This window comes from Cinclus cinclus, chromosome 14 (genome assembly GCF_963662255.1).
Source record: "Cinclus cinclus chromosome 14, bCinCin1.1, whole genome shotgun sequence".
Classification (NCBI taxonomy): Eukaryota; Metazoa; Chordata; class Aves; order Passeriformes; family Cinclidae; genus Cinclus; species Cinclus cinclus.
This window is the reverse complement of record NC_085059.1, coordinates 5,934,915-5,959,891: the sequence shown is the minus strand read 5'-3', so window position 1 is coordinate 5,959,891 and position 24,977 is coordinate 5,934,915. Positions and strand designations below refer to the sequence as shown.

The window sequence follows — 24,977 nt, the reverse complement described above, 5'->3', positions numbered from 1 at the left end:
CCATGTGCACCGCTCAGGGGCTTCACTAAGAAAAAAGTTTAAAGGTTTCTGAGCACTCAGGGGCTGCCTGTTTCCATGGGACAAGCAGTTATTGCAGGGGCAAAGTCCTGTGTTATTGCCAAGCTTCTAGTTGCTCCCCTGGAATGATCTCTGCAGCTTTACAAGGGAGCCCTTCCTATGCTCTTCTCTACCACAGGGGTCTGAAAATGCACATGACAGCAGTGCAGCATTTCATTTTCCCAAATCCCCATCATCAATTGTAATAGCAGCAACATGATACTTCAATGAGGGGATTTGTTCAGCAACCTAAAAATCCTTTCACAGAGCCAATGCCAGCATGAAAGCTTCGCGGGCAGGGTAGCTGAAGCCCAAGAAGTGAAGCAAATGAAGCAACACACCAGGATCCCAGGATGGAGCCAGAAGAGCAGATCCCCTGGTCCAGAGCCCAGTTCTAAAGGCTGGGCTCAGCCTCAGTGCTCCCAGGGGACATCAGCTCCCACTCCACACTTCATCCTGCCCCTCTTTGCCTTTGGAGTCACTGCCTGTCTCTACACCACACCTCGAGTGGCAGCTGTGTGACTACTTTAAAAATACACAGTGTGCAAAATGAGAAAGGAGCAGGATCTGGCAGCTGCCAGGCACCACACAGCTCTCTGCACTCTGGCAGTGAGATCGCCACGTTCACCTCAAGGTTCCGTGCCTGCGTGCGTGCAGGTTCTGCTCAATTACAACCACACCTCCAGCAATGGGGCTAAAATTATCTGAGCAGAGACCACGCCAGGACTTATTTTTAGTCTGGTATTGAAAATGCTCTGTTCACAGGGCTGGTTTTCTGTCTGCTCAGCCCTTGCTCTGGGCTGGCTGGACACCCTTCAGCTCCAAACCCGGAGCAACATGCTCACATCTGCAGCTCTGGTAGCTCCAGGAGAGCTCAGTGGCCTCAGGCTGGAGGGGTCAGGGACTGACCAGCCAATTCACAGACAGGTCTGCCACAGGCACCCAGTAAAGGCCATGTCAGATTGGATTTGAGAGCAGGTTTGGGGGGGTTGGTTGAACTGATGCACTAGGTTTTAGCTTTTATATTTTTCAGAATCTCTGCTGCGTAGTGTGCGACTCTGAAACTTCATATTAGGTGTTGGTGAGCTCTCTTCACAGGGGAGTCAGACAAAACAATTCCTTCCCAGCTGGAGAATCAAGGACAGCTGGTACCCAAAGAGCAGAAACAACAGCGAGGGAAAGGGGGCAAGGCAGGGGGCTGAGACTTCACAGCCTGGGGCTGTGCTTGGATAATGGACCCCAATATGGAGGTGAACCAAAACTTATAAAAGTGTAAAACTCGTGACCAGGATCCACCTTGGATTTGATTTGGGTGTAGCCCCGGCCGGGCTCTTGCACTGCCCAAGGTGGATCCTTTCAATAAATACTGATTTTATTCCTTTTGCTCTGCCTGGTCTCTGCTCCAGCTCAGCCTTTCCAGGCAACGGAACCATATCCAAGTGGCACATGTTCCTGTGTAACCCACAAACCACCACACAGCCATTGCAATCGCACTGGTCCATCAGGCTGAGCTCACCTGGCAGAGACAAAGTGAGGAGAAAATTTCCAACACCCAGCCATGCCAGGCATCAGAGAAGGGATTAAACTGGAGAGGGATTGCCTCAATAAGCCTACACCAATGAGGCTGCAAACAGTCCAATGGCATCACTAAGATGACAGCTATGAAATCTGTGGACCCAAACCAGTGTGTGGAGAGCTAGACTTAACTGGAGAAAAAAGGATTGTTTCAGCTACCCTTCCACAGGGGTCTTAGAGGGACTCTAGAGAGGGTTTGTGATCCCCAGAAGATGAAATAAAGGCCCCAAAAGTAAACTCAGATAGCCTAGCTTTCATTCAGGTACTTCGTCTAACCCCTCAATCCTTTTACTCCCAGCACAGGTCAGCACTGCCTGTTCTGCTCTTTCTCCCAGTTTCACCTTCTCCTGTGACCCTGAGCCTCTCTCTGCTGCAGAGCACCCTCAGCCAAGGGCACTGACAGCCCACAGAGGCTGATAAAGCACTCACCCAGGCACTCCCCCAGCTAAAGAGTAAGCAAGGAGAACAAGCAGAGTCCAGGTGAGCAGCTGAAAGGATCCACATGTTGGTTTGGAGCCCCTGCCCACTGCTGGCACATCTCCCCATATCCTGACAGTGTCCAAACCACGCTTCCTCCACCTGGCCTGTGTCCTCTCCTTGCCCTCAGGGCTTCACCTGCTTGGTGAAGTCAAGGGAAGGAACTAGAGGAGAACTCAACAGAAAACAGGCATAAGGGATTACCTGACCTTCTCAGAGACTTCAAACGTTATCTTACCTTTTTTTAATTAAACTTTCAGAGGGTTTTACTACCTTTTTCTGGCATAAACCTTCCATCTCAGAATGCTCTCCAGATTGCTCCTTCCATTTCTACCTCCATCAGAAGTCTAAATGTCGACATTGGTTCCTGTCCTGTTTACCCACCATGTCCATAGCCACAGACTCCTGAACCTCGTTTAGCTGCCTCAAACTGCACCGTGACAGGATCACGTTACCATTCTGAGATCTCTGGATGTTGAAATGAGCATAAAGGACCTTTCTCTCTGCAGCAGGGCGCACGATCAAGTTACCACATCCCTGCAAGTTCTTGCCTGTGAGCTGAGCCACTGTGACCACCCAACTGCACAGCCTTAGCCCGTGACAAGCACAAAACAAAGCGTCTCATTTAACAGGTTTTCACCATGAATGAGGCTACTGCACCACGTGGAACCTCATGCTATTCACACCCCAGGTACTGGGGGCATCGGTGTTTAAAATCCAGCAAGTGATTGACAAGATTTCAGTGAAACAACAAGAGTGGAACAACCTACAGGTGATTCTGAATGCAGATATTGAAAAGAAATGCAAGATTTTTACAAGAATGAGATACTTGTCTGCTGTCCAGATCATCTCACCTCACAACACCTTCACCACCTCCCCATATGCTGTACGCATGTGCAATTCTATGATACAACATCAATCACCACAAAAATCAGCTAGACTCTGAGTTATTCAGATAACACTTGGGAGACATTGTAAAAAAGGAATGTGAAAGAAAAAGTGAGTTACAACTTTAACTCTGGGGACTTTGCCATCTCTTCCCATCATTAGAGAAAAAGAACAAAACAGTGATGACCCACAGAGGAAAGAAGTTTTCCAAAAGGGGAAATTTCTGTGTTTCCTTTCTGAGATTTGGCTTTTAAGAAAATAGCATTTATCTAATGTGATGCAAATAAGTAGCATGGGTCTCTTCTGGTGAAAACAAAGGAAAAAATCCTGGGGAAGGATGGTGTGGCCATGGCATTAATGATGCTGTATCTCAGCTTGGTGTCTCTAGTGCAGTGCAAGGCTAAGCACTACACGAGAGCACATTTTAAGTGCAGTTTTCTAATCAGAAAAGCTTTTAAAGAATACCTGGCCAGTGCCCGCTGTGGCTGCAATCAGATTTCTTTTTAAAAGATAAAAGACTCAGCTTTCAAAGGAGGAAACATCCCCATAAAATCTGCGGAGCAGGATTGCCAACAGTGAGGCACAGCCAGCTGTGCTCTCAGCTCTGGGCATCTGCAGCTGGGATAGAAACGCAGCACAGATCCCAAAATCACTGCCTGGTCCTGGCTTCCCAGGGCTTTTGCCAGGATCCTGGTGAGCTCCCACGGGGGAGAGACCCCCTGACACAGACATAACCCCCTCCAGCACAAATTGCTGAGCCAACATCCAAGCACCAGGATTCTAATCTACACTTGTATCCCTTCCTTGATTTTTATTGCTCTGTGCCCCTTTTCTACTGCTTTGGGGACAACTGACTAGGAGGGAATGCTAAAAAGAATTTCAGCCACATTAAATCAAATTAAGCATTTGGGGAAATCTGTTCTTGCTTTCTGAAGACTCAGAAAAAATGGGATGGCAGGGCATGGATGGATTTTCTGCAATTTCCTTATTACTATGCTTAGAAGGCTCATGCCTTTTTTCCTTGTACTTCCTACATCTTGTTTTTGTTTTATAAACTGTCCTCAAAAAAAAAACAAACAACAAAACACCCAAACCCAAACACAAAAACAAAAACAAAGCAATAAAAGAAAACCCTGTTAAATCAAAGGCCATAACAAGTACATCCTGAAAGTATCAATAATTCCTATGCTGAAATAGCTGGGAATGCTGAAACTTCAATTGCAATTTTAAGTAGCAAGTTCTTCAAGCTGCCATTGCAGTAGTTATCAAATTCTCCCTCTCCAAGATAGACACCAGCAACATAAATCAGATTTCTTTTAAAGATCTAGGGAAAGAAAGATCAGTGGCTTTGGGAAAAATCAGACAGAAGGAGTAATTAAAGAAGATTCCAGGAGGCAATAAAGCATTTATGCAAAATGTCTCATAATAACAAACAAATTAGGGGAAAGCAGCTGTATGGGGGGAGTGGGGGAGAGGTACTTACACTCTTCTTCCATAACAACTATTTTAGTTTCTGAGGCTGGTAAGACTTGTGGTGCTTTCGTTGTTCCTGGGGAAATTAAGGTAAGAAAGTAGTGAACAAAATATCTCTTTTGAGCAGAGCAGGGTGGGCTTAGCAAGTGTGGGGAGGAGCAGAGGGGCAGGTGCTGCTGGGGGGCACAGGCTGGGGGCTGTAAGGTGTTAGTGCTGGTTTAGGGCAGGGCATTGGGGTGACAGAGGCAGGACAAGGAGTGTCCCCACAGGGGATGGCACAGGGCACGATGTCCCCTCTCTGTGAAGGGCCTCGTGTCACGACAAAGAGGCAGAAATGGCTCAGGGCTCACCTGGCAGGAGATGAGCAAAAACTGCGGGAGGTTTTCTGAGCCCTGATGGCCACAAGAATGCCAAGATGGGATGGCAGGACGTGATAGTGGGGAAAATGGGAAGTTAAAGAAAAGGTGGGATTTTCTGAAGAGCCTCCATCCCACGAGTATGTGAAGTTCTGCAGCACAAATTAATGCTCGTACAAGAGGTGGAGGAACATGAAACAGATGAAGACCAGGGCCCCAGGCCATAGGGGAGACAAGCACGGGTAGTGATTTCCTCTTTTTTAACCAGGACACTGGGAATCCCAATGCCCACAGACACCAGCTCTACTCAACCCCACTGGCAGCAGCAGCACCTTTGGAAAAGTCCCTCACACCCTGTGGAAGCACAAAGGAGAAAGCCCCAAGAGCCTGCCTGCCAGAGACAGGGGTGGGACCACCACAAAAAAACTAAAAGAAGAAAGAATTTTTTGTACAACTTGATCTTTTTTTCTGCAGTATTTAATCAGGGACTGGGCAGTTGAGGAGATGCCATCAGAAATTTTCTGATGAATAAACAGAATCTGAAACAGTCACATCTCACCTGTGCCCTCACAGCCATGTGATATCAACATTAGACTATTCAATAATGAGAACTGGGAAATGGGACATTTTTCTAAGAAAGCATCTAATATACTTTAAAGTCATATAAATCCGCAATGCAACCAAAGCACAGTATATTTTGACTAAGTCCAAAAACATTTCTTCAGAAATAAACACCCTCACAAAGATTCTCAATGCAAAAGCATTTATTTCTGAGCTGGGAGTTTTGTGGAAATACTGGAATTGTAGAGGAGGGATGAGGTGGGGGTTTGGCTGATGGGCATTTTCTAATGCCTGTCTCTGCTCTGCAGCCACTCTCTTTCTCTCTAAAGATGTGGTGGTTTTGGTGACTTGCAACAGATCTGTATGGGTGAGAAGCTGCTTTTCTGAAACTGAAAAGTGGTACTGGAATAGAGCAAAGAGCACTTTGGAAGCCACAGGAGGATCAGTGTTGAAGAGCCTGGAGGAGAAGAAACAGGGGACAACACACGTGGTGTAGGCTCAGATGCCCTGAGGAGTTTTCTACTGAAAGATATCACAGAAGAAGGGAGCTTGTAGAAGTGAGGAAAGCTCACAAGACCCCAAGAAGGGCCAGCAGTAAGGGGAGAGGAATACTCCAGGACAGCTCCTGCCTGCATACTGGGGAAGGCTACTTAACTCTGGGTAGCTCCAGGGAAAAGAGGAAAAAAATGCAAAGGGATAACAGTGCCAGAAAAGCCTCCAGGCATCACCGTGACCTCGGGTGCCTTTGCAGGGGGCTACAGCTGGCCCTGCTGTCCTGACAGGTGCTCTGCAAACAGCAGCAAGGTGTGCCTGCAGCTGAGCAGAGAGCCAAGGGCACAGTGGCAAGGCAGCTGAGAACATGGATTCATCCAGGCAGGGAATTCACCAGATCCACAGCGAGATCTTTGTGTGTCTTTCATGGTTTTTCAGGTCTTAGCACATTTCTGGGCAGCTCACGTGTGAGCCCATCCTTGCTGTGAGTGGTCCTTGCCACACAGTGTGACTTCCTTGCAGTCCCCCAGATGTGCATTTACCTGGCACATCCAATTGCCAATACCTAGTATCTTCTAATTCTCAATTTCCTGCTTTCTTTTGATAATATTGCCCATTATTATGATTGATAGCAAAATTCATGAGGGAATTAAATCGAGTTGAAAGGAATAGCGCTGACTATAAAAAGTTACTGCAATTAATAATGCCTGAGAACTTGAGCTACAAGAAGAAGATGCAAAAGCTAGCAGAAAAGAACAAAATTAACAGCTTTAAGTGTTTAAGCCTGTTTATGTTGCACACATTGTGTTGGTGTATTTAAATACCCCCTTGTTTGGCAATCATGGTGTGCAGGTCAGAGCCTTGCAGCAGGCGCTGCTCAACCACACTCCTCTGGAGAGAGGGGTGCTGGTGATGGGGAAGGGGCAGCAGAGGAGGCAGACAGGGTTCTGATGGCTGCACACAGGGAAAGGAGGTTGCACATGCAGCTCCCATTAAACAGGAGCAGTTTATGCCGTGTGGGACAGCCAGAGAGTGAGCTGGGGGAAAAAAATCAGAAGAGCACTGCCTCAGTTTGTTACTCAGGACACCTTTCCTATCACAATTAGAAATAAACCCAGCAGAGCAGCAGGGCTGAGTCCACAGACATGGAGGATGAAGGCAGGGAGGTGTGAGCATGGGTGGCCTTCCTCTAGACTCTGCCAGCACTGGGACTGAACAGGCAGGATAACTAAGGGGGAGGCTGTGTAACACTCAGCTTCACAGAACAAAAGATTCAGGATGGCAAACACGCTGAGGTTAAGAGAGCAAATACTGCCAGAAAGCAGCAAGAGAAAACTACCTTGCCTCACACTGGGTTAAGGCTGGTGAGAGAACAAAAATTTCCATCCCAGCAAAGCCCAGAGCCAGAGCCCAGTGCTCAAAGCCCAGGCTGCCGCAGTGCCCGTTGTGAATGGCAGGAGGAAGAGCTTAGGAAATACAGTCACCCCCTCCCTGGTTGTGCCCTCCCAGCTTCTGGCAGCCACTGTAGGGACTTTCTGAGCCGGAGGGTGCATCCAAACCATAGTGTTAAGCAATATAATTATTATGACCAAGATAATAATAAAACCACCTAACCTCAGACTCCATCCGCTGAGCTCTAAGAGATGGAGCACACATTCTAGGATGAAAACCAGAAGCAACTTCACTCATCACAAAGCTATGGTCTAATTACTTGTCTTCTGGTGAGTTTTGCTCCTCAGAAATTCTTTAAAAAATGAAAACATCAAGCCCACCAGCTTTCTTTCCTCCTTACCCCTTTTTTAAAAAAATACATAGACTGTAAGTTTATTTAAAATGTAAATTAACCACATTGCCAGTGACAGATAACAAAGATAAACATTTATGCTAAGCTGCATTTTTCTTATCTCTCAAGATCGTTTTACTCGATATCCTGAAAGCATGAAACAAAATACAAGACAGACCATGTGCAGAACCTTTCTGTGGAATGGCAGACAGCTCGAGACATTTGCTGGCTTCTTCACTTACCACTTTTCACATTCAGGCTGCCTTTTGCGGTGTCTTTCCCTAAAACGTTCTCCGCTTCGCAGCTGTACTCCCCAGCATCTTCAAGCTTCACCTTGTTGAACTGCAGTCTGGAAATCTTTCTGTTAAAAAGTACAGCAGACATTTCTTACTCGATTGCTGACCGACCTCAGGAAGTGACAACCATTCCTGGCCCTGGGCTGCTGCCTGAGGGTCACCCCTGCTTAACAGGATGGGCTGCCTGACCTTGCAGGCTGAATAGGCACTCGAGCCTGGGTAGGAATTGGACAAGTCCCTTCCCAGGGTTTCTTAGGTGGACATCTCCCTCTGAACCCACTGCTCTGAGCGTGTTGTGTGGTTTGGTCTGACACCTGCTCTCATTCACACAGAAAGTCTCGTGAGGGGTTGAGGCCAAGAGTCCCAGCACACACACACACACACACACACACACATACACACACACACACTGGAAAAAAAACCACTTTACTGACAGACAGTGGGATCTGCCTGCCAGACAGAGATGTGGAGAGGAGATGTCTGTTCTGCACCTTCCTCAGCAGGGATGCTGAGCACTCAGTGCTCCCTGGCTGTGCTCAGCAGTGCCACACACTCAGCACAAACACCCGGGAGGACTCAATCCCTCTCCAGCCTGTACATCCAGTCCCCGGGGCTTGCCCTGCACATATCACTGGCAGCTTCATCTGGACCTACAAAAAGGGCAAGCCCCTTGTGTCCCCCAAATACACGCTCCAGTGGACTATAGACGTGTGGCTGAGCGGCACGTACGAGTCTCACCAGTGCCTGGAAAGAGCAGGAGAGGGTGGGTGTGATGACTGCCTGTATCACGTCCCAGCCCGTGACACCTCCCAGCCCGTGCCACCTCCCAGCTGTGCCACCTCCCAGCTGTGCCACCTCCCAGCTGTGCTGCTCCTCCATGGCAGAGGGAGCAGCTCTGCGGCAGAGCTCTGCAGCGCTGCGGGAAGGAGCATTGCCTTTCCCACTGGCTATGACTCATTCTCTGGGATGGCTCTGACTAACAGGCAAAACCTTTTGTTGCCCAGTTTAACAGGGATCTATAGGAGCCTTCAACACACGCTGAGTGCCACTCATGAGACCTCAGTGGGACTCCCACATGAGACCCTCTCGTTCACTACATTTTCTTCCATTTTAGCCATCTTACCCAAACCCACCCTGTCTGCTCTTCTCATGAGAACATCTCCGTGGGCTTTCTACCCCAAGCTTTTACCTCAGGTCTGTGTCACTTTATTTAGAGACTTGGAAGCGCTGCCAGCTTTAGAAAGAGGTCCCAGTGGCCGATGTTGCTGAAGGCAAATATAATTCCATTTATGTGGAACATAATCATTAGCCTTGGACATAGTTGCAGTGTTACACGTGTCATCCAAGAAGGACTTTTCTTTGGGCTGTGCAAATCATTGTCCATAGGAAGCTCTTCACAGAAGCACACTGGCATCTTTTTAACACCCTGACAAGCTGTTCTCCTGGGAGGCACGGCGCAAGGACACAGCAGGAACATCTCACTAGTTATATTAGTAAATTAAAAGCACTTGGAGACGACTTGGTAGAGGTCCCAGGAAACAGGCGCTGCCCTGTTTTACAGGATGCGGTCAAGTGTTCAATTGCATGAGCTGGGGCCACATGTGGAGCAATTTTTAAATGAATGTTGACAGAATGCACAGACCTCTTGAATCCCTCTAACTGTAGGTCTCCCCTAACCCGTTTGTGCAGGGGCTTGGGCCAACACATTCCAACATGGGAGCCTAAATAAGAGGGTTGGTTCTTCCTTCACTCCCAGCACAACACCCTTCTTTGAATGTCCTCAAGTCTCTTACAGTCTAAGCAGCCCTGGGCATCGTGGCTCTCACTGCTGTGCTGCCTCAGGAGTCAGGTAATACACAAGGGAGAGGCATTTAAGGACATTTAAGGACATCCAGTGCCTGTTGCCGCCCTGTGGCTGTTGGTTCCTGCCCCTTGCTGGGTGCTTGGGTGGGGGGCTTGGGCTCTGCTGGGCTGCAGCACCTTGTTCAGGAGCATGTTCCCCACTCCCCCCATAGAGGAAGGTGTGGAAATGCTCATCAAAAGGGCGAGATGGCTCCAGAATGCGACTCCAAGATTGCTCCCAGCCCAGCCATTACTTTCTCCCAGCTGTCTCAACCCTCTGTGCCAGAATACACCATTTGTTTTACAAAGCAGCTCTCAGACAGGCTGCAATGCAGGCAGTACATGCTGAAAGCAGCTTGGAAGAGCGAGGCTCTAACTCAGAGTCCATAGAAAACACCACGCTGGCACATCAGCACGCTGGGGCTCTCTGCCAGGGCAGAGCTGAGAGTGTCAATGGACATGCTGCCTTCAGCTGCCACAGCACAGATGTTCTAATGACAATTGGTTTCATGGCAATCTCAATCTACAGCACATTTCACCAGGTGGAGCAACTGGGAAAATCCACTACTGCATTAGGATATTACCTAAGTACGTGATCTTTTACAGATAAGGGGGTTAAGTTCCAAAGATATGAATTAGGGAGTTACTAGTGGCACAAAAGGGCCCAGCTCCAACAACACTGTGAGACACATTTGGTCTTTTACCTGCAACTGGAGAGGAATATAAACAGAATAAAGAGTGATGTTGGTATTTGGAGCATGGCAACATCAAGGTGAAACCAAAGGGGATTACTTTGTTTTAATGCACAAGACTTGTACTGCCAAAAGAGCTAATATTTTGCCATCACAATTTGGACTTTAAGATCCCCTTGAAAAATCAAGAGCTTTTTCTTGCTTTTCATAGGCCAACAGTGTTGCCCCTCTTGGTCTCCACACTGTGCTGCATAATCTGCTGGTGACAGACTCAGAGGAAAGGAGGTGAAGGTTGGAGATATGGACCAGCTTTCATGTGGAGTGAAGAGAATTTCCCTATTCCAAGAAGCATTGGAACAGCCAGAGAGATACCTTGCTTCACAGCACTAACTACAGGCCTTTTGATTAACATGGGTAATGCCTATGCACTGGAAGAACTGAGCTGAAGGAGGTCAAAGGGACAAGTCCTCACCTGATCTGTGTGTGACAAAGGTGACCAGTCTGGTTTTGTTCTATTTTACTGTCTCATGAAATACCACAAAACTCCTTTGCAAATCAGAGTTTCAGAGCTCTTCCCCCTGCTGTCCCCAAGGGCAGGTACTTTGTTCTCCCATGGGTTGATTTTACAGACACACCAAGGAGTGGCCTCTAAGGAGGTACACAGAGCGCAGGAGCTGGGCATGGAGGCTCCTGGGCAGTGTCTCCTGGGGACAGCAGGCGCTGGGAGAGCCCTACGTGTGCGTTCACAAGGGTGCCTGGCTGCCAGACGATGCCATTCTTCTGGAGGAAGGCACTGCCCCGGGCTGTTTGCTCAGTGAAAGGGCCAGGGTCACTGACAGATCTCATCATTTCGCTGCAGTGCAACTCTGTTGACATCTCTTTACTCCGGGGGAAATCTGCCCCATTGTCTTCCCTGACCCTCAGCACATATGACTTAGCCACGCACTAATTATCTCCTGTAGTGCCAGTGGAGGGATGAGCCACGGGGAATATGCTGTCTGCAAGCTCTGAGGGATAGGATTCACAAGGAGACCTTCAGCCTGGCCAAAAGAAGATCCCCCAAAATACCTTTCTGGCCAAGAGAAAAGAGTCCCCCAGAGGGCAGTTTGGAGGGATGAGTAAATCACCCTGTTCAGTGCCAATCTCCAGACTACAATGGGAAACAGGGAGATCAGCCCTTGGCCAGGACCTACACAAAGATCCTGGCAAATTCTGGCTGGGAAGGGTGTCCTCATCAGCTGTAATTTAGACATCTAAATGTGAGCTCAAGCCCTGAGGCCTCCAGTGCAGTGAGAGGAGAAGAAACAGGCCCTGCATCTGAGCCAAGGAGGAACTTCTCATGACAGCAGTCATGTTCCCACCAGCACTTTGGTCAAGCTTGAATCGTCTTTCCCCCTCTTACCTACTGCCAAGTGGAAATGGGGCCATCCTCCCAGGTCATCTCCTCACCAGGCCATTCATGTCAGAGCATGGGATCAGGAGAGCAGCTGCCATGAGCTGCCTCTGGGACACCTACACTGAGGATTCCGTGTCCCCTGTGTGAGTTCTGCCACTTCTGCATCGTTCTGGACAAGAATAGCTCTATGATTACTACTGTTGTGGTATTTTATTAGTCTTCTAAAAATAGGGTAAGTAACACGTAAGTAACAAAGAAGTCAAGGAATAAGCTGATGAAGACAACTTGGATACTACCCCCATATCTGGCCCCAAAACTGACAATGAAGAGCACTGCACATAGTAAACACACCTGAAATCCTAGGAAAAGGAAATTCCCAAACATGACCCTCGCAAAGGACACCCTGGGTGCCCTCCTGTGGTCACCCATTAACTCCCTTCCCCTCTGCTTGCAGGAAGCACACTGGCATTGCTGAGAGCAGGAGTGCCAGCAATTGCTGTAACGTGTGCTGCTTGCATCCTGCCAGAGATTTAATTGGTACCTACGTGCTGCCCTGGCACTCTCACCGAGCTGCTTTTGCCCTGAAAGAGCAGATTAATCATTGGCAAGAAGATTCAGGATATCCAGCTCACAAACCACAAGTGCTGTCCAGCAGCCATCAAACGCTGGGCAGCCCCAGTGGCTGGGGCAGGGGCTCTGGGGAACACATTCATCGTCCCCAGCACTCAGTGTGATAAATTCAGGGAGAGGGAATCACTGCAATGCAAGGGCAGTGTGGAGATGGCCGTGGCAAAGCCCCTTTGTCCAGCAGGGCAGGAGCAGCCAGGAGCATCCTCTGCCTTGCACAGCCCCCCTGATCTCCTCCCTGCCTTCCAGCTGTGCTCAACAGAGCACAGCAGAGCTGGGCAGGACGCCTGTGCTTGCAGTGCTTGAGGAAAACAAGTGTCCTGTGCTGTCTGCTCCAGAGCATCATCTGGCCAGCTCAGTATCAGCTACAGAAAGAGCAAATGGGAGAAGGGACAGAAAAGCCCTCAAGCAAAGCAATCGAATGAGAGGGGTAAGGACAGGAAGGTTAGGAGTTTTCAGCTTGGCCATCATCCCTTCTCTATCTCCCTTCCTCCCCTCACACCATCACCTGACCCGCTCTGTGCATGACCTTCTGGAGTGGTGGGAGACAGGTAATGTCCTTGCAGTGCCCAGACAGGACCAACCATCCCTTGACCCACTCTACCTGCTCTCGCCTACCCCTGTTCCCCAACATTAAAGTGCTGTTCTAACCTGAAAAGCAGATTTGCCCCTTCTCTGCTCAGCAGTGCTGTGGTCTCTCTGTGCCCAGGCTTGGGACAGGCTGATTTTAAGAGGAAGACTCGCCCAGTCCTCACTCTGCAGAGCTGACACTGACACTGGTCTCAGAGTGAGGGCCAGTTACTTCTGGGTCGGGCAGTGTCAACAAGAAGGGAGAGGATCGATAAGTACACTCCAAAGAGCAGGGTCACTTGTGCAACCCCATCCAGGCTCAAACGCAGCCAGACTGTTCTGGCAATGGAAGAGGTGTGGGGCAGCAGAGGTAGTGACACACAACCACACCAGTGCCTGGAGTGGACTTTGTGGCTCTGCTGAGAGGCAAATCCCTGTGTGCTGCTGGTCTCTGTACCGGGCCAGGCTGTGGCACCTGCCAGGGTGTGACATCAATAAATGAGTAAAAGCTTTGTTTTGGGCTCCAGCTGATGCACAGACACGGTCATTGCCAGGTCCTTTGTATTACTTCTCCTGGAATTCAAGGCAATTGAACCATTCTATGAATGTTTCCTCCAACCCCAGTGCCAGGATTTTAATATCTTCAAGGAAATGTAGGTCCTGGAGCAGTGATCTGAGGCCAGCTCCCAGCAGGTTCTTTCCTTGCTTCCTGTGATCTCATACAGGAGGAGTGTCCCAAGAGCCAAGGACTTCCCAGCACCAAATGTGGAACAGATCCGCCTCTATCCCAAAGAGTGTGTGTGACCTCAATAGAGAGACAAGGCTCTTTGGGGTGCCCAGGTGTCACCACCTCAGCAACCAAACCATGAGCTGGTTCTGGGGCAGGGAGGGAAAAGATGGCCAGTGCTGCTGAGGAGAAGGCACAGAGGTCCTAGTTTGGAAGTGGATCACATATTAGGTGGAGGTTGATATGCTGGGCAAACCAGAGGCAGGACCAAAACTTCAGGGAAGTGGGGAGGAAGGCAAAAGCACATTAGTTACAAAGAATCAAGGAGGAGAGGGAGGTGCCATAGCAAGAGCAGCTGTCATGGGACAGAGCTCAGCAATGGAGAAGAGCTGAGCCAGGCTGCAAATACTGATACCAGGACAAAGCATTTTGGGGAGCAGAGATCATGGGAAAGGGATGGCACCTTCACATGGGCAGGGAACAACTGCTCAAAACCTCTGTGAAACACCACCGTGGTCATACACAGGGTGTGCAGGAGATCTAGATAAAGTTTTGGGTCTCCTCATGTCATTCTTTTCTCCCCAGGGCATTTTTTTTCTGCAGCTGGTACATGTCATAGATCCTCAACAGCATCTGCTCCGTGGCAAATTCATCCCTGCAGGTCTGTGATGTGCTGTGCTGGGTGAGCTGCCAGCAGCCCCAGCCCTCACCCCAGCCCTCCTCCCCAAAGGTAAAACATTTTAACTGAAACAGGATGAATGGGATTTCAGCTCGTGTCTCAGTGAGGACCTCGACCTAATCTGTGACATTTTGCAACCGCAGTGGGCGAAGGTCTGTAGAGAGAGATTTTTATTTTGTTTTTGTAAGCAGCCAACATGGCTGGGAAAACCACACAAAATTTCAGGCACATAAAACTCCTTCCACCTCTAAGTTTGCAGAGCCCATCAGCTGAAGCAGCCCAGCAACTGACCGTGACTTGTTAGCAACTATAATGCAGTCAAGTTTGATTAAATGTCCATTCCCTGAATCTCTCAGGAGCCCCGACTTGCAAAGTTTGTGGATTGTTTGAGCTCAAGACCCAACTGCTTCTCCTTTCAGTTCTCAAATTCCCTGGTTCAGTCCCAGGTGCATTGGCCAAGATGATGTCCATCATCTCCTCTAAAACAACAAGCAAACAAACAAAGGAGATGCTCTCCTTCACACCCCCCTCCAATAAAGTGCCTTCAGCAGCTAAAACCAAATCCCAAATATCGGAGACTTATAATGACATCGTGAGAGTTAGCAAGGCAGCAGCTCCCCTGGTGATTATAACAACACCGGTGCTTGAGAAGAGTCTTTGCTTCAAGGCATCTGGAATTGCTCTTGCAAGATCCATTGTCAAATGAGTTTTTTCCTTTGTTTAAAAATGTCAGCCCGAAGACCCCTGCCAGAGTGGTGGTATAGCCTGCTTGAGTTCACTCTGGCTCCCACAAGGCTTCAACAGTCCTCTTTGCCCCTCCTTGTCTCCAGGCTCAATTAGGAAATCATTTATCTTTATTGGCACTCTCTTTCCCCTGCTGCTTTGGCATTATTTTTTTTTTTTTTTGCCTTCATTCCAGTGCAGTGAGCTGTACAGGGAAGACCACAGCCCCATTCATTGTGGGTGGGGAATAATCTACAACTGGGAGCCTTACAAGGAAGACCCCAGCAATGAATCTGCTCAAGTGGCATCGCCTGAGGGACTACTGTACAGAAACAGGAGAGGAGGGTATCCCTTGGCTCCACTTACAGGCTAACAATAGGGATTCCTGGTGATACTGAAAGTAGGACACTACTCCCAAGGGATGTCATATGGTCAGCCTGTCCCAAACTGAACTGCCAGCCCTCTCCAGTCTAATGATATGCCTACTTCATCACCCCAGCAGTGTCCCTTGGTAGCAGAGCACACAAAGGGAAAGGGCTGTAATGACAGGCACAGCTCGGGGACTACCAGGCTCCTGGGCTCCAGCTGAACAGCTGCAGGTCCCAGGCTGAGCCTTGAGCATGACCTCAAGAGGGGAAGGTTCCCTACACCTCCACAAGCAAAAACTCCCTTGGCTTCCTCCACAGCTGATCATTTGCCAGGATAGCCAGAAAATCAAAGCCCAACCTGAACTTCTTGGGAGCCAGCAGCCTCAATCAGACCTCAGACACTCTCAGCCAAAAATGGCATCACTTTGGGAGCTTGGGGGGATGGCCATTCACTAGGCTGTACTTCCAGTACCACAGGCAATTCTTTCTGGGTAATTCCTCTGGGTTCCCCATTAACTGTGTTTTATTTAAATGGAGATGGAGATAAAATTCCAGCCAATAATTTCTTCCACCTTAAAGAGGTTTCCCCTTCGTGCAAGCCAGGCTTGCCCCAGCCTGTCACTAATTACAGATGGAACATGAAGTTCAGAAAGAAGGAATCAGGATTGTTCCCCTCCCTCCAGCAAATATCCACTGGAAAAAAAAACCAAAAAAACAAAAAAACCCCTGACTCCTTTGCCTGATGGCACCAGAAGTTTTGCCAGTAAGTTTAAAAAGAAGAGGGAAAATGATTGATGGCAAAGCTGAAGAGCTGACATGCAGTTAAGTGCTCCTCTCCTCCTTACAACATATACATCCCTTATTTTGAAAGAGATTCCCCTGTTCTAGAGATCAGACAAAAACCTGATCACAAAAAACAAAGTGCTTCAGTCATACTTTCTAGTCAGAAACCTCAAGGCTCTTTAAACACACGGGGAGGAAAGCCAGGAATGAATCATAGAGGGCAACCATGTTCTTGTCTCCCACCCTAAACCTCTGCATGCTAAAGATCTCAGAGCTGGAGACAGATTTCAGCTCTGCCAGGGCCTCACAGGGTCAGGGCAAACACTATGGGCATCCCTTTGCTGCAGGGCTCCTTTTGCCTGGCTCCAGAAGAAAACTCTATTAGGTCTTTGGATTACACTTCTAAAGAAATGATCCTGTGCACCTGGCCAGGTCCTGCACAGCCTGAGAAGTTTTTTTGCCTCGTGTACTTTCCCTGTGAAGGTCCCTCCCCAGTGCTCCATTTCTGGCCCTCTGAAATCCCCACTCTGAACTGAAAGGAAGCGCAGAGGATTACCTGGAGACCAGTGTTATCTCTGAGTGGAGCCAGATGTATAAATCCCATTATTCTTAAAACAATCATTATAGAATAAGATCTCTTGTCAGAGATTTACAGTTCGGGATGCTTATCCTTTCCTGGAGTCCCCTCCCAAGATGCTGGAAGTGATGATCTACCATATCACATCTCCCTCCACTAAACTTGGGCCCACCAGCTGCATGATGAAGACATCGAAGTCATGAGGGCTCCCTCAACCCTCAGCCTGCTCTGAGCAGTTTTTCAGTGTTTGTTCCTTGCAGTCAAGACCAGAGAGAGGCAGGTCCAGTGCCAGCGGACACTCTGCCTCGAGGTGTTCAGCTCTGGGGTGCAGCAAACCCGGTGCAGGGGACAGAGGTGGGAATGCCAGATCCAGCCAGATCCTCTGGCAAAATTGTTCCTGCACTGCTAAACAACGGGCAAATGCTCACTGAGGAGTAATTGTCTCAGAACTGTCCCACAGAATGACAGAATCATTTTGGTTGGAAAAGCCCTCTGAGATCACCCAGTCCAACCATTCCCCCAGCACTGCCAAGGCCACCAATAAACCTTGTCCCCAGGTGACACATCTACAAATTTTTTGAACACTTCCACCACTTCCCTGGGTAGCCTGTTCCAATGCCTGACCACCATTTCAGTGAAGATGTTTTCCCTAATATCCAAACCCCCCTTGGCACAGCTTGAAGCCATTGCCTTTTGTTTCTGCTCAACAGATGCTTGAGTCCAGTCTCCATAACCTGGTCCCAACACAAGACAGGCACATTTTAGTGGCAGCAGGGAGCAGAAGCTGGAATGGGAAGCGATTCTGGGGATGCTTTGGGATCACACCTTTGCTGCTGAAGGAGTCTCAGACACTGGAGGAGGCAGGTGCTCAGCTGTCCTTAAAATGTTTATCCTTGGGCTTATTTTGCCAGCAGGAAGCCCTTTCAGCACCACACATCTTTAGCATCTCACTGGAGAGGCAACGTGTTGCCGTGGAAACTGGTAAATGCAAAATTCTGTCTTGACAGCAGTGTCCTGAGGAAAGGGGACCAAATTCATTCCATTTGTTTCTGTCCTGGCCCAGGGACTGCATGTCCCTCCTGCATGGCTGGGGGTGGGATGCCAACCTGTCACAGCTTTGTGCTGGACACGGGGTGCCAGGAGGCGAGGAAGGACTGGGATAACTGGGAGCACGGCAGGGAAGTGCTGTGGGAGGATCCCAAGCTGGGCGTCTGCTCTGGGGCTGGTTGATCTCTAGCTCTGAGAGTAGTTGCTCCCCAACATCCCCATCAGATCACAGGGCTGGACAGGCAGGATTGCCACGTCTGGCTACAGAGCTACTGCAGACACTTCTCCAGGGCATCCCAGCCCCAGCAGCCACTGCTACACAACCAAGGCCACCAGAGTGACGAGGGCCACCAAAAACAATGAGGGCAGCAGAGGAGGGAGGCAGGCACAGCTCTGCCCTGTCTCTGCTGCCTGCGAGCCCAGACTGCCCTTCCTGAGCAGACAGCACCCAGTTATCCTGGATCCACTGACCACCTCACTGCCTCATCACAAAATAGCCACAAGTCCTGGAATTATTACAAAAGAGGTCAGCCATCCTGGGTGTGACTCTGGAACCAAACCCAACAGGACTGAAATTAAATTAGAGCAATTGGCAACGCCCCATTCAAGCACTGACTGACTTTTCTAACTGATTTGTAGTGGCTTTTAATTTTAAAAACTGCTACTTTATCAAGTCCATAATGAGCTTTTATTCACACAACCAGAACCTATGTTAGCAAAGAATTAGTATCAAATTTTCCAAGGGGTCAGGCAGCTGCAAGCTGACTGTGGCTGGCTAGGTCAGGATGTGTGAATGCAAGCAGAGTCATGACTATGGAATAATTTTACGATACATCATATGTAAATATTGGGCCTTGAGAAGTATCAACATGGATTCATTTAAATCCATTCCCAGTGAGGACCCTTTAGCTTGGTCACTGGGGCCTTCCCCCAGGTGTTTTAGCACTGCATGAATGAGGTGGTCCTGAGGGTGGCAGTCACTGAGGGCCACCTGAGAGCTTTGCTGGGTGGGGACTTTGGGGCAGATGTGAGGGAATTTGCCCTGGGTGGACAGATTAAAGGATTTGCACAAGACAAGGTCTCTGCAGGTGACTGTCACCACTGATCAGTGTTGAGAGGCACTTTTGCATCTCAGCCCTGCTCCATGTAGAGACGACTGAGAAGGGATCTCATTAATGCATATAAATATCTCCAAGGGGTATCAGAGGATGGTGCCAGATTTTTCAGTGGTGCCCAGTGACAGGACAAGGAGCAATGGCCATAAACTAAACCATGAAAAGCTACATCTCAACATCAGGAAGAACTTCTTTACAATGAGGGTGGCACAACACTGCAACAGCTGCCCAGGGAGGGTGTGGAGTGTCCCTCTCTGAAGACATTCCAGCCCTACCTGGACAGGTTTCTGCTCCAGGTGACCCTGCCTTGGCAGGGGGGTTGGACTGGATGATCTCCAGAGGTCACTTCCAGCCCTAATTTGTCATTCTGTGATTTTTCAGTGGCTTTAGATGCTTCTGTGACCACCCAAATTCAGGAGGGAACAAACCAATTCCTCCCACAGCCCTGCTGGTGAGTGTTGGGGCCACTGCTGGGTTTGGGAACCTTCTGTATTCAACCCCCTAATCACAGAGCAGGAGCCACCCCGGACAGCCTGAGCTGCCCACCAGGGAAAGCCTTGTCTTCCAAAGCCACAGCACACCTGTCTCAGGTATCCAACACCTCCCTGACCCCAGGACAGCCCACCTACAGACCCAACATCGTCCCTGTGCATGCCGTGCTCCTCTGCCCACTCCTCTCTGACAACACTGGGGATCTCACTCGCTCTCCTGGGCATGGCAGCTGGGCTGAGCATGGTCCTGTGGCTCTGAGGGAGTCCTCAGTGCTGCTCAGCAGTGACTTGGGGAGCACAGCAGCACCTCCAGCCAGACGTCCCCATCACTGAGTGAGCAGAGGCAGAGCAGCCCTGTGTCATACTTACTTCCCATTCCCATACTTGATCCGGATGTCTTTGCTCTTCTTCAGCTCTTTCCCATCTTTAAACCATTTGTAGGATGGCTGAGGGTTTCCAGCAGTCGCCTCACATTTCAGGGAAATCTTCTCACCCACATGAACATTTGGGCTTTTCAGTTTCTTCAGTTTGGGAGGAACAGCTACGGAAAGAGAAAGGGGACACTGTGAAACCTGCCCCTTTCAGAGCTGTGCAGGAGCCCCCCGAGCCCCCTCCCCTGGGCCAAGCTCCTGCTCTCATGCCTGCTCCACTGCTATGAGATGGTGGAGAGGGGCTGCCCAGGGAAAACAGCACACAGGGAAGGAGTGTGGAAATGGGTAATGCAAACTATGAGATGGTTAACTAGATGATTGTAGTAAAATATTGCATGCCTTCCTGTAAATGGTATAAAAGCACACGTAGTTCTCAGTAAAAAATGGATTCTCATCACCATTCAATGTCCCCATCCCTCTCATTGTCAATAAAGGAGCATGGAGTCAGGAATATCCACATGGGGAAGAGAGGGAGCCCCTGGCTCTGGAGGCTCCACATGACCAGATCTGATGGTTCCAGAGCAGCCCTACCCATGCAGGCAGGACCCTGTGTCTCCTGTCCCTGCAGAGGTTTGCTGAGCTCTCCAGGCTCTCCACCACACTTGAGCTCAAGCTCTTCAGACACTATTTTTCCCCTGCTCCTTGCCATGGCTGCTGAAGATTGCCAACACCTACACGACCTCTGTGGCTGCCACGGGCGTGCTGCCAATCCCACAGCCCCAGCCAGAATGTTTTACTGCAGATGGAGCAGAGGCAGGTCACAGGGAGCAGGCCCCTGTGCCCCAGATGCTTCATCTCTGATGCAAAGACCTTTTTCAGCTCAACATCAGCAGAGCAATAGCCACTGAGAGGGGCTGCAAGAAAAACCTGCATGTGTAAGGGGTGAGAAAGGGAGGAACAGCCCTTCTTCAGGCTGCAAGGAGTGAAAGAACAGGTATTTAAAATGGTTTGATGCCATCAGTGTCAGGCTGGCCAGCAGCCTTCCCCGTCTGGAGCCTGGCTCTGCATGAGGGTGTTTCAGGAGGTGATTTTTACCATGCACCTGGAGCATCAGACAGAGAGGGAGACGCTTCTTATCAATCTCTGCCAAGCTTCATATTAAACCTGACAAGAAAGGACTATCAGGCTTGCAATTTTTCTTTCAGCTGACAGCTCTGCACTCTTGTAGCTCCCTTTTCTTTCTCAGTGTTAACCTTAAAGAAGGAAACAGCAACTAGCTGGTTTTGCCTTAAGAATATTGGTACCAATGGTTTCCCCTTGTCTGAGATGTGTTACAGATCAGGAATTTCCTCTTTCTCATATGCACAAACCACCTGCTAATTGCTATGTGCATTCTGATCTTTCGAAATGACAGAGCACTCAAAGGCAGAGGGACTGGATGTGTTTCATCACTGTTTTACAGACCTTTGTATGCCTCCTCTAGTTCCTCATGCCAAGCTAAGTTAGTGCAGGTTGATAGTATTTAAAGACTGTTCTCACTAAAAAGGATCTTACATGAAATAATAAAAAGCACAGCGACCATCAGGAATATACTCCTGTGGCAGGAAGCTCTCAGGGCTCTCATATTCCTCATGGGAATGAGAAGCTAAATTGTCCTTAATCAAAAGGATCCCAACATGGATAGAAATGGGACAGTTCAGGGTAACAGGAATTAGCCAAGCAATGCTCACAGTGACTGAAAGGCAAGCCCAGGGCTGTGGGTGGGTAACGTGGCAGGGCTGGTTCCAGGCACATCAGACCTTGCAAAGCTTGCCCACAGCAGCTGTGGCTGCCCCTGGATCCCTGGAAGCATCCAAGACCAGGTTGGATGGGGCTTGGAGCAACCTGGGATAGTTGCAGATGTCCCTGTCCATGGCAGGGGGTGGGAGTGAGGTGAGTTTTAAGGTTTTTTAAGGTGGATTCAACCCAAACCATTTCATGATTCTAATGGGACAGGGACAGTACAAGTTGCAGGCTGCGCACTGACATCTCTCACTGCTTCCCAGGTCACCGTGCTTTGGCACAAACAGAGACTTCTGACCAGAAATTATCTCAGATTTCACCAGATTTTAGGACTTCTGTGAAAATCCGAGGTGTCATGGGTTTTGTGAAGCCATATCCCTGATCCTTGCCTGGAAATGGGTTGCCCAGAAGAGCTGGAAGGCAGTGAAGGGAGAAGAGATCTGGTCTCTTCTCAGAACACTGCACAGAAAGCCAGGAAGGTAAACAGGACCTTGCTTTTATAGGGGTCATTTTGGGGAATAGAGAAATAGACTCTCAAATATTTATTCTGTCTGAATGTGTGTGTCAGTTAGCTCCTATTGTACCCCGAGGTCACCCTATCCCATGCCAACATCATCCATGCACCTTAAATACAGGGAAGGTCCTGACCTTGGCATGGCTGAATCTGCTTCATTTAATTTCCAGCTGGGAAATTTAATTTCCAGCTTCATAATTTCCTGCAGAATTATGAAGCAGGCAGCATATGGGCATAATGTGGCATAATTTGGATTGAGATAGCAGTCACTGAAGGGACAACTCTTGTCACATTTCAGAGAAGCCACAGGCTTGAAGAACTCTGATATTTTATAAGGTAGAACCAGCAATAAGATGCAAAGGGGTTCAACTGGTGTTAAAACTGATACAACCACTGAATCCTGAGGGGGTGAAAGAATATTCTCTTCTTGTCTCCCTTCCACAGTTCCATGTACCACTCTCACCCTGAGTGGAAGAGAAACTGCAAACTGCTGGGAGAAAGGGGTGCCCCTCTCCACTGAAATGCGAGCAAGAGCAGAGCAAACCCCAGAAACCTGCAGCCTGTGTAAGAAGAGGGCCAAGGACAAGCAAGGAACCTTCCATGATCTCCACACCAAGTATCATGTCTCACCTAAAACTCTGCACATGCCATCAGTGATGATTACAGGACTAAGCAGGCAGATCCAAAAAAAAAAGCTAAAGAGCTCACACACACAAAGCATCCCACCCCTCCAGCAGAGAGTCCTGCCCAGAAAAAGGGAGGAGAACATCTTTCCACCCCAGCCTACATGTTTTTGGTGTCTCACTACAGGAGGGAAAGAGACAGTGTATTCAGCTCCAGGCCACACTTCATGGGCTCCATGGACTGCAATTCCCCAGCTGAATCAGACCAGTGAAAGGGAATCCAATCCCAAAATATTCTGGACTGTGTCTGGGAAAAGGGCTGTGCACAGAGAGGCAGAGCTGTGCTCCCTGACACATCTGTGCCCTTTCTGCTGCACTGCAGCAGGGCTTGTGCTTGGACAGCAGCGTGGGAAGAGCAGGCAGAGCCCCAAGCCTGGGAAACAGCATCCAGAACCTTGCTTTGGGCAAAAGAAAAGCCTGGCCTTGGTCTCTGGGAAGGGCTGCTCTGGGCTGGAAAGCCTCACTTCATAATTCCTGCAGCTTTCAGAAAAACACAGAAATCTTAATTTAGAGCCATTCGCTGATGACTCTGCTTAATTCCAGACAAAGACTTTCCTCTGGTTTTTACTTGTAAAAAGTTTAAACTGCAGCTCTTATTCATAGTCTGAACTTCTCTAACTCTGGCTTCCAGCCAGGAGATCTCTGCTTTTCTCTGGTAAATTTGAATCCCATCTAGCAACCAGAAACCCCTTCCCTTTTTAGGTACTTGTAAACTATGACTGAATCACCTTTCAACCTTCTCCAGCAGTAAACTAAAGTAGCTTAAGAGACCAGAGCAGCACATGGAGTGCTAATACTGGAGTATGTCAAAGTTTTACATTTAGGTACATTTTCAGCTTTTGACCCATTTCCCATCTCTGCCCTGTCCAAATCACAGAGTTGCAGCTCAGAAAACCATGAGTTTAGCTCAAAAAGATCAGAGGATTGATTTTAAATGCCCTCTTTCTTAGTGCTCTGAGCATGTGGGGTCATTTTAATCTCCTCCTTGTTTGGTACTGTTTCCAGCATGCTGTAAAAGCAAATTCACTAGCTTCACACATATCAAAATAGCACACTGTCTTGGGCAAACAGCTTCAGATGTGTACCCAGCAAGGTCCAGGTCTAATTCATTGTTTCCATCAATTCCCATCTTTCCCAGCCTCCTCCACACAGGTGGGGCCAGCACAGCTTCTGTCAGAGCCAAAACAGGAGCCCAGGTAGCCCAAGTCACCCATCACCCTGGAGTAGGCTGAGCTGAAGCTGCAGTTTCAGCTTCTCACCATCTGGATCCCATGGAGCAGCCCTGCCAGATGTGGCCTCCTCCACAGCTGGACTGGAAGCACACCCAGCTCAGCCCCCACTGCAGCCAAGTTTACCAAAACAGGGAGAAGGGTTTGGGCTCTGCTTGTCAGACTGAAGCTACAGCTTAGGATCTGTATCACTGGTCACCTTGCAATTCTGTCAACCCCTCCTCCATCCAAATTTGTGTCTCCTCTCCGTGGGGTGAAGTATCACCAGGCTCTCAATGCCTGAGGTGATGGACAGAAGAGCCAGGTGTATTTCCAGGCATTTTTTCTCAGTGACAACCACGTCAAAGGTATGTCATGCTGCAAAAAGGAAGTTTAATCCTGGTAGAGCAGAGACCAACAATAAATACAAAATTTCTACAGATTTTTCTCACTCCAAGGTCAGGTCAAGCAACCATTAGATCCCATCGTACACTAGCTGTGTGAGCTGTAAAAATTAACCCTGAAAGCTGCCAGAGCCAGGATCGGCAAATGCACACTGTTTCCTAACTTGTTTTAAGAGCCATGTTTGACAAAAAGACCTTTGCAGGAGAGGTTTGTCCTCTGATAGCAGTCCTGGCATCTGCTGCCTTGTCACAGAGAGGAGAGGGTTACAGAAGTCTGAAATGCTGAGCTCCAAACTACACGATATGAATTGCTTGAACATCCTCCATAAAAGGACTTATATGTACACACTGCTTTAATTAATTCACTTCTGATTACACTTGATATAACACTGAAGTACCTTGATGATAACAACACCTCTT

At 48.8% G+C, this 24,977-nt stretch overlaps 1 protein-coding gene across 1 annotated transcript in view; it reads right to left on the bottom strand.

Moving 5' to 3' along the window:
• The window catches only part of NRG2 (neuregulin 2), a 152,007-nt gene that overhangs the window by 35,549 nt on the left and 91,481 nt on the right, over positions 1-24,977 (bottom strand). The window contains exons 2-3 of the mRNA XM_062502048.1: positions 19,965-20,136; positions 7,905-8,023 (exon numbers count right to left, since the gene is read on the bottom strand). Of these exons, the coding sequence (XP_062358032.1) occupies positions 7,905-8,023; positions 19,965-20,136 (291 nt within the window). The remainder of the gene's footprint in view (positions 1-7,904; positions 8,024-19,964; positions 20,137-24,977) is intronic.